The sequence below is a fragment of the Rattus norvegicus genome, chromosome 20 (genome assembly GCF_036323735.1).
Source record: "Rattus norvegicus strain BN/NHsdMcwi chromosome 20, GRCr8, whole genome shotgun sequence".
NCBI lineage: Eukaryota > Metazoa > Chordata > Mammalia > Rodentia > Muridae > Rattus > Rattus norvegicus.
The window spans coordinates 7,897,489-7,911,810 of record NC_086038.1 but is presented as its reverse complement, the minus strand read 5'-3'; the positions used below and the strand labels follow the sequence as shown (position 1 = coordinate 7,911,810).

General features: G+C 51.6%; 1 protein-coding gene across 3 annotated transcripts in view; it reads left to right on the top strand.

Annotated features, from left to right (window-relative positions):
* Mdga1 (MAM domain containing glycosylphosphatidylinositol anchor 1) overlaps positions 1 to 9,955 on the top strand; it is a 63,979-nt gene extending 54,024 nt beyond the window's left edge. For 2 of the 3 annotated variants that reach the window (NM_001414944.1, XM_017601653.3), the window contains 3 exons: positions 3,835 to 3,965; positions 4,169 to 4,277; positions 5,571 to 9,955. In NM_001414944.1, the coding sequence (NP_001401873.1) occupies positions 3,835 to 3,965; positions 4,169 to 4,277; positions 5,571 to 5,662 (332 nt within the window). In that variant the 3' untranslated portion in view covers positions 5,663 to 9,955. The remainder of the gene's footprint in view (positions 1 to 3,834; positions 3,966 to 4,168; positions 4,278 to 5,570) is intronic. The other variant, XM_039098719.2, reaches the window with a different exon arrangement.
* The last annotated feature ends 4,367 nt before the right edge of the window (positions 9,956 to 14,322 follow it).

The window sequence follows — 14,322 nt, the reverse complement described above, 5'->3', positions numbered from 1 at the left end:
AGAGCGCAGTAAATGCCTCTCGCTCCTCCTGGTCCCTCCACCACTGCAGAAGGCAGAGCGCAGCGCCTCTCTCCTCGCCGCTGTTTTTTATACTCTGTTTTTATGCTCACCTTTTCCCTCTGGACCATCCATCATCTTGGCAATCCTTCCTTATCTTTCTGCTGAAGCTTCTTCCTTGCCCTTGCGCGCCCCCTCCCCACTCCACAGCGACTTTAAGATGCCCACAGTCCTCAGGCTCACCCTGGAGAAGTTTCCATGAGCAAGGGAAGAGGGTCATGTTGGATGGATGAACCAGGACTGGGGTGGGATATAAGACCTTCCACCCCCAACCGTTTAGGCAGACCAGTACTGTGGCGGGGTCTGGACTCTGAGAAGTTCCCCCAGGGGGAGGGGGCGGATGACCCCCAAGGTCTGACTTCGAATGTCTGGCCTTGTTTCTATTTAGCTTCAGAGCAGTCAATCTATTCTGGCTTCCCCAGTGTTAGCATAGAATCACCTCAACAACCAGGCAAATATGGAGATGGTGGGTCACTGTCAGCTTGGAGTGGCCCTGGGCATCCTGGTGTCAGGAGGGACACAGAGGTTGTTGTAAAAGCCTGGGGAATTAAGGAAACAGAAAGCCCGAGGGGACCATCTCTGTGACGCACAGTTCTTGCCCTGAGCTTCGCATGGGTGGGTCCAGTCAGTAGAGCTTTTGGGTGGGAAGTCACCTCAGGGAGACTCTCATTGGCAGACCTATGGGACAGGAGTGGGCTATTCCAGAGGCGAAAGCCATCCTGCTCACTGACAGAATCCCCCAGCTGTGGAGAGACTCCATCCCAGGTCACACCACTCCTCTGCTCAGGACCCTCTGACCCTTCCTGTCACCATCGTCAGGTCTCCTGTGCCAGGCACAGCTCTTACCTGTTGCCCCCTGATGCTAGCACCCCAGTTCCTGGCTTGGGTACTCCAGGTACATTCCTGCTTCTGAGGGCTTTGCTCAGGGTGGTCCCTGGCCTGGAACCTTCTGGGGGAATCCTTCTCGCTACCCCTACAGAACATAGCTGTCCTTTATTGCTTTTTCATATTTAAAAAATTATTTATTTTATGGATGTGATACGTGGTCACTGTCTTCAGACACACCAGAAGTGGGCATTGGATCCCGTGACGAATGGTTGTGAGCCACCATGTGGTTGCTGGGAATTGAACTCAGGACCTCTGGAAGAGCAGTCAGTGCTCTTAACCGCTGAGCCGTCTCTCCGGCCCCTTGCTTTTTCGTTTTTATGTGCATGTATAGGATCTGTTCTGCATATGTTCGAGTCTGTGTATATGCACCTGTTTGTGGAGTTCAGAGGTCAACCTCAGACATTGTTCCTCCTTCAGACTCCACTGTATTTACATTTTGTTTTGTTTTGTTTTGTTTTGTTTTGTTTTGAGGAAGGGTCTTTCTATATAGCCCTGCTTGGCCTAGAGCTCACTGTATAAACCAACCTGGCCCCCAGACTCAGAGATCTACCTGCGTTGGCCTTCTGTGTGCTAGGATTACAGACAAACACGCCAACATTAATTTTTTGAGGAAGGGTCTTTCATTGAACCTAGAGCTCATTGGTTTCACTAAAGAGATGGCTTAGCAGTTAAAACAATACTTGTTGTTCTTGAAGAAGACCTGGGTTCAATTCCTAGCACCCACATGACATCTCAAAATAGTCTATAACTCTGTTTGGGGACATCTAGTGCCCTCTTCTGAGGTCTGTTGATATCAGACACACTTACATAGTATATACACTTATATACACGCAGGCTAACACTCATACACATAAAATAAAAATGAATAAATTTAAAAAAAATGTTTCTGGGCTGGGGATTTAGCTCAGTGGTAGAGCGCTTACCTAGGAAGCGCAAGGCCCTGGGTTCGGTCCCCAGCTCCAAAAAAAAGAACCAAAAAAAAAAAAATGTTTCTGAGACAGGGTTTCGGCCCATGCTAAAACTCAAATTTATTTTGCAGTTGGGGGGCTTGTAAGGCCCCTAAGAAACATTGGGTCTGGGCCCCCGCTGAAGCCAGGGTGGCCATTTCTTGTTTTGCTGGGACGACTAGCTGCCCTCTTAGGCATGCATTCTTGACTGTTGAGGCCCTCCTGGCCTTGAGCCATTAGCATGTCCCCCAGGCCTGGCTCTGCTATGTAAACCCCCCTCCCACAGTGCCTGGCAGCTTTGGGCACCAGCTGTCCCTAAACTTTGTGTCTCGTCAGCTCTCCTTGGTCCCAGCCAACTCCTTTCATCCAAGGCAGGTAACATTTGGTGACTCTCCCCACAACAGGGGGGATGGCTGTCTGTCTATCTGGCATCACAGATGGTGCTGCTTTGTCTACGGGCAATGCCACAGAAATGCCAGCCACCAGGCGCCTCTGAAGATAGATTTCCCTTTTCCTGAACAGCCAGGTCTCTTGTGCCACAAGATGGGCTGAAAGAGACGGCCAGGGGACACTGACAGCAACTAGGTGCCTTTCACTAAAGCTCCAACCTACTCCTCTCCCTGAGTCCCTCAGAGCTCCTAGGGTCCCAGATCCCCCAGGCTGCACAGATGGGTTTGGTGCCCCTAAGCTAGTGCCCCCAAATCTTACCCTGATTCTATTCACCATAGCCAAGTAGCCCCCAGATTTATGTCTTTAAAGAAATCGTCCTGTGTTTCAGTGTCGTTTCCTCTGGCTTTGTCCTAGCATCAGTGTTAGAGAGTATGGCTGGGGTAGCTGGCTTTACCCAGTGCACAGACGTCCGGATAAAGGGGCTGCAGAGCCGGCTCAGCCGGTAAAATGTTTACTGCTCAAGTGTGAGGACCCAAGTCCAGCTCCTCGGTACCTACATAAAAACTGAGCAGAAGTTCCCATCTGTAACCCAATGGGGCTGGGGAGATTGGTGACCAAGACAGGCAGATCCAAGGGGTCTGCTGGCAAGCCAGCTGCCGATCAGTGAGCTACAAACACACACACACACACACACACACACACACCACACATACACATACACCATAGGGTGTGTGTAAATGTACCCTTTTCACATACATGTATACACCCACACGCAATAATAATAACACAATGTAATTTAAAACCAAACATGCCTGGGCCTGCAGGAGGGCTCAGCTATATTTCACAATACCAACGTCAGTCCTCAGAACGCACATGACCTCGGAAGAAGCTGACTCCCACGTACACGTTGTCCTATGATCACACACACGCCATGCTGTGTGCCTACCTTTCTCCTCAAATAAATGAATGGATAAATGAACACATAAATAAATAAAGCAAGCTATCAGAGATGGCTCAGAGGTTAAGAGAACTTGCCATTCTCGGAAACCACTGCGTTTGGTTCCTGGCCCTGCATTGGGTAGCTTATGGGGACCCGTCACTCCAGTTCTAGCGGCTCCCTCCCGTGCTCTCATGTGGCCTCTGCAGATGTGTGTGTGCGCACACACGCGCATAAATAAAAATAAATCTCTCTTTATGTAATGTTTAGAACTGTACAAATAAAGATGGTAAGTCCTCTCTGCAGCCCACTTAACCGTGTACTTATGCCGTAAGAGTCCTGTCGGAGTTAAGGAAGGGGTGTGTGTGTGTGTGTGTGTGTGTGTGTGTGTGTGTGTGTGTGTGTCAGGCCCCCATCACTGATTTCATGGAAAAGAAAGGAAAAAAAGGAAGGAACTCTTGCACCCTGGTCTGGGGACAGGACCAGGTGCCATCCAGCAGGGCTGTGCTGTGGAAGGGGTGAGAAAGGGAGGGGCCGGCTTGGGGAAGACTGGAAGGTGGGGGTGGGGTGCCCTTGCCAACCTCACCGTGCCTGCTCTCCTATCTCCTGCCACAGGCTCCCTCAACCTTCTGGTGAGGTCCAGGAACAAAGGCACTCTAGACACGCATGCCTGGTCCCTCAGCGGTAATAAAGGTAACGTGTGGCAACAGGCCCACGTGCCCATCAACCCCAGCGGACCCTTCCAGGTGAGTAGATGGCTGAAGGCTACTTACTCTGAAGGCAGGTGGCTGTCTTGGCCAGGGGTCTTAGGGAGGTCCCACTCAGGTCCTGGGGGTGGTTAAGGCAGGGGACGGGGGCTTCCTGGTAGCCCCAGGTGAAGGGGTGGGGAGGCTCTGGTGCCAGCCCCAATGTCCCCAACCCCTCCCCCTGCTCTCTGACCCCACCCCAGATTATTTTTGAGGGGGTTCGAGGCTCGGGCTACCTGGGGGATATTGCCATAGATGATGTCACACTGAAGAAGGGAGAGTGTCCCCGGAGGCAGATGGATCCCAACAAAGGTATGAGTCTGGAAGTGGGTTGGGGAAAGGGGGTGGGAAGGGGGCAGTTTGGAGGGGCTTAAGATGCCTGGATGACAAGAACTGTCTTGTGTCTGACTGTGAATGAGTGCCCACCTTGAGTCAGGCTGTGAGGATGATGGAAGACCGAAAGAGGCCACTGGCCCTGCCTCCCTAAGCTTACTGAGGTGTCTTTAGTATATTCTCATGGCCCAGGTATTTCCAATACCCAGAGCCCCCACACAGTTGGCTGGGCAATGACCGTGTGCCAGGCATCAGACAGAAACCTGCATAGCAGGCTTAGATCAATGCTCCTGGCAAGTCTCAGGGATTTCAGAAACTATTAGACCCATTTTATAGATAAGGAAACTGAGGCCAAGTCCTTTGCTCTGTGTCTTAGTGCATGGACTGCAGCATGCTGAGGTAGCCCTCATGAGTGTGTCTTTGTGAATTGTGTGGGCTGTATGAATTGTGCGGACTGTGTGAACTGTGCAGACTGTGTGAACTGTGTAGACTATGTGAACCGTGTAGACAATGGTTGGGGTATGAATTGTGTGGACAATGTGAACTGTAAATTGTGTGAACTGTGCAGACTGTGTGGACTGTGTAGACTATGTGAAATGTGTGAAGTGTGGATTGTGTGGACTGTGTGAATTGTGTCAACTGTGTTAACTGTGTGAAATTCGTAAACTGTGTGGACTGTGTGAACTGTGTGGACCATGTGAACTGTGTAAACTGTGTGAACTGTGTGGACTGTGTGGATTGTGTGGACTATGTGGACTGTGTGAACTGTGCGGACTGTGTGAATTGTGTGAACTGTGCAGATTGTGTGGACTGTGTGAACTGTGTGGACTGTGTGGACTGTGTGAACTGTGTGGACTGTGTGAACTGTGTGGACTATGTGGACTGTGTGAATTGTGTGAACTGTGTGAATTTGTGTGAACTGTGTGAACTGTGTGAATTGTGTGAACTGTGTGAACTGTGTGGACTCTGTGAACTGTGTGAATTATGTGAAATTCATAAACTGTATAGACTGTGTGAATTGTGTGAACTGTGCAGACTGTATGGACTGTGTGAACTGTGTGGACTGTGTGAATTGTGCAGACTGTGTGAATTGTGTGAACAGTGTAAACTGTGTAGACTGTGTGGACTGTGTGAACACCCACCTTCGGGTTTCCTTCACCCCCTGAAGAGAAGCTGAGTCACGGCCTTCCATGGCCTACCTGTCTGTCCCTCCCTGTTCAAGATGGAGCTAACTAGAACCCTGGCCTATTTCTTCTCTATCTTATATCACAGTGGTGGTGATGCCAGGCAGTGGAGCCCCCCGCCTGTCCAGCCTGCAGCTTTGGGGATCCATGACCATCTTCCTCTTGGCGTTGCAGAGATGATGAGAGCTGTGTGGCCCCCACCCCACCCTGCCCCCGGCACACCAAAGTGTCCACATCGTACCAAAGACTGACCCCTGCCAGCCGGGGTGCCCAGGGGCGGGGCCGGCCCACCAGGGAGGGGGCCTTCATTGGCTGCAAGGATGAGTGGAGAACGTGGACAGAGGCCAGGCCAGACTCTGGTGGTTGTTCAACACACGCACACACTCACACACACACTCACACTCACACACACAGATATATTAAAGCACAAGTTTCTATTCGACCTGCCAGCACCTTCTTTACTGTGGAGATGGGACTTACGTGAACGGCATCCACCACCTCCAGGGACCTTGGTGCGACACAGGCCTCATCTTGTCTGCACACTGCACTGTGTCTGTCTGACCTTGCCCTGTCCTGACTCAAGGCCCAACTCCAGCCCAGATGCTTGCCAGAAGGGAGCTGGATGTGGGCAAAATATCAGACTTGGGCTGCCTGGATGGAGGTCACAAGGTTCAGAGGCAGTCCAGTCGGGACTCCGTGAGCTCTCCGACTGTCCCTTGTTCAGAGGCTGACAAGGAAGGGATATCTGCTGCAGAGTGGACATGTTGCTCAACTCAGAGTCCCTGACCTGTTCCTAGGATGTCCCCTTCCCCTCCGTACTGTGCCCACTTGGAAGGGCCCCAGCCCCCTGACTCCGATCAGCAGCTAGATGCCACTCCAGATAGTCCCAGCTTGGGATTTCCAGGGAAGCCAGTGCGTGAGGACTGGTGTTTATACCATTTTCCAGGTGAGCATTGGCTTTGAGGGGAGCAGAGAGTCCTGCCTCTGTGACCCCATGTCCCCACAGAGAACAATGAACTCACAGTGGAGTGGATCCCGTTTCTTAGGTATTTGGCCAGAGAGTTCTGGAAGAGGGGGTTTGGGGGGAATGTAAGGCACTGTCTAGTCAGCCCTGTGGAGTACGGGGGCAGGGAGGGGGAGAGATGAATTGAGGTGGTTGTGTCTCTTTGTTCCCTGGGAGCTGAGAAAAGGTTTCTGTCCTCGGAATTGATAGAATAGGGTCTAGAACTTTTCCTCTTTGGGTCCCTTTACCTGCTACCTAGCTTTCATGGGAGAGCAGAATCCTAGCCCCTTCCAGGATGAGTCTATGTACACGTGCACGTGTGTGTCAGTGTTCAAGCGTGTCTGTATGCACATCTCTGCGTGTGTGAGATCCCATGTGCCCATCCATGTCTGTGTACCATCGTTGGACGGGAGTGTGCAGGAACACGAGGCAGTAAGTAGTTAGCCCCGTCTCTGTGGGTGAGCGTCAACGTGCAGTCTTCACCTCAAAGACATGTGTGTGGGGTGCTCGCCCTGTCTGCAGTCTCAGACTGCCTGCTACAGCCTTTCCACCCCTCTGGATGACAAAGAGCTTGCAGATGACCCTCTTGAAGGCTAGATCCTTGCCTGGAGGCGTGACACAGGGGCTCTTCCCTGAGCATTTGGGAGGACAACTGGAGAGAAGAGGCTGGAACCCCGGTATCATGGCAATAGCCAGAGGCACACTGAAGATCAAGACCCTTGCTGCCTAACCCCCAACCCCACCTGGCCTGTATCACCACCACCACCACCACCTCCACCTCCTTCATCATCATTGCCAACATCACTGGCTGCTAAATGGTCAGGCTACAGCCAGGCATCCTGGTACCCAACCAGTGTGGCTGCCCTTCCTGGCCCTTCAAGCCCTTTGTCTGAAGTGAATTGCTCTGGTTTCCAGAACACGCTTCTGTGACATCTGCAGGGTATTGCTCCTTAACTGTCCCATCTGTACTGAGTCTATTGCCCCAACTCGACTGTGGGTCCCTCCTGCTCTGAGCCCCTCCATCATTCTTGCTGTCACTATAGTAGAAACTGGGTGGCATGGATTCTATAAGCCAGTAGTCCCTGACCATATAGAATCAACTGAGCAGGGGTCAGCCTGGGTATAGGGTGTGATTTGATGGCATCAGAATGCAGCCTGGTATTAGAAATGTGAAGAAGCCTCTTAGGACAACCCAAGAGGGAAATCTGGGGTCCTCTCAACCCCAGGGTCTCTGGGCCAGCATTGTGCTAAAGAAATAGCTCCCCCAACTCCTCCTGGGGTTCCCACTGTACCCTGAGCCTGCTCCCCCACATTGACCCATTGTCCTGACTGCTTTAATTGTGGGGATTCTTCTCTATATATCTTAGAGCCGGACTCAGGAAAGGTGCACAGTATGTGTTAGCCCCGTGTTCCAGAACCTTCTCTATGGTGACAGCAGCCGTGCCTGAAGGGTGTGTGGTCTGAGATTGAAAAGCCTGTTTAAGGAACCCACCCTCATATGCAAGTGAACGGGGCTGGGGTGGGCATGTCTGTGTGAGCCCACCTTTGTGCAGGGGCGGTGAGGCCGATCTGCGTGTGCGTGTGTGTGTGCCGGAGGCATTTAGGTGTGTGCAGGGTTGAGAGTCTAAGTGTAACTGTAGGCAGGGCAGAAGCTGTTTGCACGTGGAAGCCTGTGTGAATTGGCCTTCCTGTACCTAGCCTTGAGGGTCCATGTTGAGAGGTGACCTGTGAACACCCCAGTCCCAGGAGACCAGGCTGACAGGATGTAGCAGATCTCTTCAGTGGCAGCCTCACCCTCTGTGTTGAGGGAGCTGAGGGAAACTGTGGCCTTAAAGCAGGGATCCCAGAGTCAAGCTCTCAGGGTTCTGGGGCCCTTTTACTCCTGGGGCCCCTACAAGTTAGTGACTGGGAGGAGAATAGTATTCTTGTGACCAGGCAGTGAAGCGCAGTCAGTGGGTAGCCCCCGCTTGGCTGTCCTGTCCCTGGGACCACAGGGACCACAGGTAACCTCTATGAACCTTCATTCATCCTCGAAGACAAAACCTGCTTCTCCGGGCACATTCCTCCCATAATTCCCTCTTCCTCACTCACCATCCTTCTTCTCCTGTTCTCCAGAAGCACCCGTTCAGGCTGACAGGGCCTGCACGAGACTCAGAAAAGCAGGTTTTTCACAGATTTTGAATGCAGAAGCTGGAAGAGAGACGGGCATGGGCAGGTCTGGCTCAGTTCTTGGAGGCCTAGTGCTACATCCCCAGGGGTGTCCTACCGTGAGTCACTGCTCCTGCGAACCCCTTACCAGAGTAGCTACAGACAGCCGAGTGGAACTGACCCTTCTCCGGGCGCTCTCCATGCTGCCGAGGCCCATTACACACGTGACAGGTGTTACTTGGATTTTTTTTTTTTTTTTTTTTGAGAGACAAACCATCTCCCCGTCCTACTCTGGCCTCTTCTTCCAGGCCACAGACACACCTCTCCCAAGGAGAGCACAGTTGTCACTTGGAGATTGTCACTGCTCTCTGCACAGGAGTCTGATGTCTCATCATCCTGACATTCTTCCCAGGGCCAGGAGAGCTGCAGAGGTCATGGAGTGTTCTTGGGGTTTTCCTCTGCTTGGCCAGCTCCATGGGGCTGAGGAGGGACGTTCCCAGGGAATGTCCCATGAGTGTGGTGAGTGAACTCACCTGTACTGGCGAGTTCCTGCAGGCTACTAGCTGAGCTCAGGTTCTGGGTTCATTCCGTTCTGTCAGTACTGGGCTTATGTATGTGTGAGCGCTCTCGTGTGTGTGTGTGTGTGTGTGTGTGTGTGTGTGTGTGTGTGTGTACCGAAGGACCACTCTTTTCTGGAGATCTCTTGACCCTTAGCACTGGAAGGGACCTTAAAGGCATCGAATCTGGTGTGCCCACTATACAGGTGTGAAAAACTGAGGTTCAGAGAGAAGGCATCTGCCTGCCCCCATCCTTCTCCCTTCCATGTTTGGCCTGCTTTCATTGCCCAGGGGTCCTGATATAAATGCTCTCCCTCCTAGCACCCTCCTGCCCTCCTCTCAAACATCCCATTCCCCCCATCTCAGCCCAGTTCTTCGGGAAGGGGACTGCTCTAGGGCATCCCCAACCGTTATCCCCCTCTGCCCCATGGAAGTCCGATCATCAAATGTTTATCCCCAGTCCATAAGGGACAGGAAAGTAGGGACTGTTCCTTCCCTAGCACCCCATAGATGGAGGAAAGCCAATCCTCCCCATATGCCCAGACCCACTCGTCTGCCCCACCCACCCTGCCACCGATTAAAAGCACAACAGGGTGACACGCGTGGGTCTCTCGCGACCCCCGCCTCACCCCTTTGCCTTGCTCTCTTGTCTCCACCCAGCCTCTGTTACCCACCACCCATCTTTCTCTCTTCCACAAACCCCAAAATGTAACCTCTAGTTGCGGACGCGGTTGTTTCAATCAATAAAGATGCAGTGTTCTAGAAGTCGGGGCCAGCCTGCGTGTGTTGGGCTTCTCGGAGGGACAGCAAGGGGCTGGGCTGGGCGGGGCTGGGCGGGGCTGGGCTGGGCTGGGCTGGGCGGGGCGAGGCGGGGCTGGGGCAGCCTTTCTTCTCTGCCACCTGTCACTGTGGCCTGGACAGAGGACACTTGTATTCTGTCTGCCCACAGTGAACCCAGATATCAGCCGAATACCTGCTGTCACTAGATAGATCCTGAAAACAGAGGGCTGTCATGGAGGGCTGTCAAAGGGAATTTGGGCTCAAGGCTTTGAGGAAGATGTTTCGTTCTTATTTATTTATTTATTTATTTATTTATTTATTTATTTATTTAATGTATGTGGGTGCTCTGTTGCTGTCTTCAGACACACCAGAAGAGGCCATCAGATCCCATTATAAATGGTTGTGAGCCATCATGTGGTTGCTGAGAATTGAACTCGGGACCTCTAGGAAGAGCAGTCAGTGGTCTTAACCGCTGAGCCATCTCTCCAGCCCAAGATGTTTCTTTTCAAAAGAGACATTTAGTTGAATGTGGTATAGGCTTATAATCCCAGAGCATGGAAAACTGAGGCAGGTGGATCTTGAGTTTGAGGCCAGCCTGGGCTAGAGCAGAGTGAGTTCATGACCAACCCAGACAATTTAGTGAGCCATTTATCTTAATATAAAAGGTTAAAAATAAATAAATTGTATGTGGAGGCAGGGTGCTGTTCTGGAGAGATGGTTCAGATGTAAGGTCTTGTCCAGGACCCATATTTGGTTCTGGATCATGTGATGGCTGACAACCACCTGTAACTCCAGCTCCAAGGGATCTGACGCCCCCTTCTGGCCTCTGCAAGCACCTGCACCCGCATGTACACAACCCCACACATAAACACACATGCACATAGCTTAAAACATTTAAAACATTTTTACATCCATTGGTGTCTTTGCCTGCATGTATGGTATGTCTGTTGGATCCCCAGGGACAGGAGTTAGAGACAGTTGTGAACTGCCATATGGGTGCTGGGAATTGAACCTCTGGAAGAGCAGTTAATGCTCCCAACCGCTGAACCATCCCTCCAGCCCCTAAAAGTACTTTTGTACCACTGGGACCTAACTCCGACGCAGAGCACCTGCCCCAGATCATCACCAGCCTTTCTAACTGTCCAAGTGCCTCAGATTTCAGGATTTCACAGCTTTGAGGTCTGCCACAGTCAGTTACCTGAGCCTCTTCCTTGGTTCTCCTCAGGAGAAGTGGGCTCTCTGAGCTCACAGGACAGGCCGTGGTGAGGGAGATCCACGCTCCTGTAAGTACCCAGGAAGCAACAGCCACATCAGGATGGGTGTCAGGGTGGGGACCAGAGGGACATCAGACACGTAGCGGGAAGATTCTGTCTTGTCATGTGGTTGAAGTGACTGAAATGGGTCGAGTTGCTGGGCCTATGTTTCACATAGGGAAACTGAGGTTTCGGAAGGCAACAAGCTGAGGGCTCCCTTGCACTCTGGAGCTTTATTGGTGCTCTGTTCATAGACACAACACAGACATGCCTGGCTGGAGACCCAGACCTTGGGTAGACCAGAACACAGGAGCTAGAAGATTCAAAGTCTCTAGTCTCTAGCCTCTCTCTCTCTCTCTCTCTCTCTCTCTCTCTCTCTCTCTCTCATACACACACTCTCTCTCTCCCTCTCTCCCCCACACACACACACTCACAACATACTCTCACACATTCTCTCACACACACTCACACACACTCTCTCACACACACTCACACACACTCTCTCACACACACTCTCTCACACACATACACACACTCTCTCTCTTCTCTCACTCTCTCACTCTCTTTCTCTCTCACACACACAAACTCTCACACACACATACTCCCTCACACACACATATACTCCCTCACACACACACATACTCCCTCACACACACTTACACACTCACACACACACTCTATCTCTCTCACATACACACTCTCTATCTCTCTCACACAGACACACTCACACACATACTCTCACACATACACTGTCACACACACTCTCTCATACACACACTCACACACACACTCTCTCACACACACACTCCCTCACACACACTCTCTCTCACACACACACTCTCTCACACACACTCTCTCTTACATACACACACATACTCCTTCACACACACTCTCATACACACACTCACACACACTCTCACACACACACTCTCACACACACACTCTCTCACACACACACTCTCTCTCACACACACACATACTCCTTCACACACACACACACTCTCACACACTCACACACTCACACACACTCTCTTCTCTCACACACTCACTCTCTCTCTCTCTCTCTCACACACACACACACACACACACGCATGCATGTGCACACACACGCACCAAGAAGAATTGTGACAAAGATGATTTCCTGGGCTTGACAGTGATTCTGGATACAAGGTAAAACTGAGAGCTGAAGCCATCAGCTAGAGAAACTTCTAGCTCTTGATCTGAGGTAAAGATGGCTAAGAAATCTCCCCATATACTTCCCACAGAGAGGCAGAGTCTGACTTCCGTCCCCTCCCATCTGGTCTTAGTGATGTTTTTGTACATCGGAATCTTTCAAAGCTGCTTCGGCTCAGGGGTCTTGGGATGTCCTGTAGGGAACCCTGAGCCACCAAGCAGCCAACTCTCTCATGACAACCAGGGCGCAGCAGCTTCTAATGTGGTCTTTGTGATTCCTCATCTCCATCCCCCACTGTGCCTATCCGGCCCACACAGTGCCTCCCCTGACTCATGCCGGCTTCCTCAAAACTTTAGCCCAACCAGGTATCAAGACCTCAGCCTGTTTCTCCCACACAAACTTCCTGCGCCAGCAGCCGGCATCCACTGACTCAGCCTCTCTAGAGAATCAGCTGCTGGGCCTCCCTGCTGTTGCTATGTCCAGCCCCATGCACACAGTTAAGCAACCTGTTGATGCCATGCATCACGTCCAATATAGTCAAGCGGGGTGAAGGAAGAGGTCATGGGTATCCAATATGACCAATATGGTGGCTACCGCTTTTAGAGAGACCCATTTAAAGAGACAGGAGGCAAGCAGGTCTCATTTTTTTTTTCTTTTTCTTTTTTTCAGAGCTGGGGACTGAACCCAGGGCCTTGCACTTGCTAGGCAAGTGCTCTACCACTGAGCTAAATCCCCAACCCCAGCAGGTCTCATTAAGTTTTTGCTTTTTCACCCTTCTTAAAGTGACCGCCATTCCAGGGTCACCAGTGTGTGTGGTGTGGGTACCGTGAACATCCTCCAGTTGGTTGGCCTTGGCCAAGGGCCAGCGGGTCTCAATACCAGTATCCCAGTAGGTGAGGTCGCTCTTCAGAAGCAGAGTCCTGTTTGCTCATATTAACTGTTCTATGAGGGGCAACATACGCGTGTCTTGTGCAGAAAGGGAACCCAAGGCAGACCAAAGAAACATTTCTACTGAGGTCCAATTTGGTGAACCAATAAGGCTTTTTGTCTGTCTGTTTCTTTGGGGTTGCTAACACTAACAGTAGTATGGGTGGAGGTTACTTACAGGAGCAGGCATACAAAAGCAGTACATCACCAGAAGCTCCCGCCAAACTGGGGCAACTTGGGAGCTCTTGGCACAGCTTACAGGCGGCTCCACGTTCCGAGGAAAATCTCCCCTCTGTACTGTCTGGCCCTGAGATAATGTACTGTTTGCCTAAAGCTGGGGAGAAGCTTGCAAGTTTTGGCTCTCCCAGATATGAGCCTTCCCTTTCTACCTGCATCTCGTGGGCCTCCTCACCCCTCCTGGAGCACATGCTCTAGTTTGGAAGAATGTGCCACTCGGTCATTTCAGTTCTGTACTACAGGTGAGGGCAACCCAGGTTCGGAAAGGTGATGTGGTCACCTAAGTCCATAAGATTCAGGAGGGGAAGGGACTGGAGACACCCAGAAGTTTGGCTTTCAGAATGGCATCCCCTTCCAAACTGGATGCTCTGCTCTGTGTCCCTCCTGGAGGTTGCCATATCTTGCTAGCCAGGTCACCCCAGGGGCAGGGATAAGCTGAATCCTTCCCTGTGGGGCTTGGACTCCAGCCTTCTGCTTCTGGGAACTGTTCCCTGGTCTTGCTTTTCTTTTTCTAGTATCTTGACCTTTTTGCATATGTCCTTTTGTTGAAAGCGCCACCAACACCTTTTCAGAGAGAGAGAGAGAGAGAGGCTGAGTAAAAATAAATCCAACGAAAAAAGCAGACGTGCTTCTCCTTGAAGTCACCCCAAACTCAGGCAGAGGCCCTCCCTCCAGCCTGCTCCTCACAACTCCAGCTTCCAGATCCATCTTTCCCGGGCTTGCAGCCTGTCAGGACCCAGCGTGGCTTCCCGCTCTCTGAG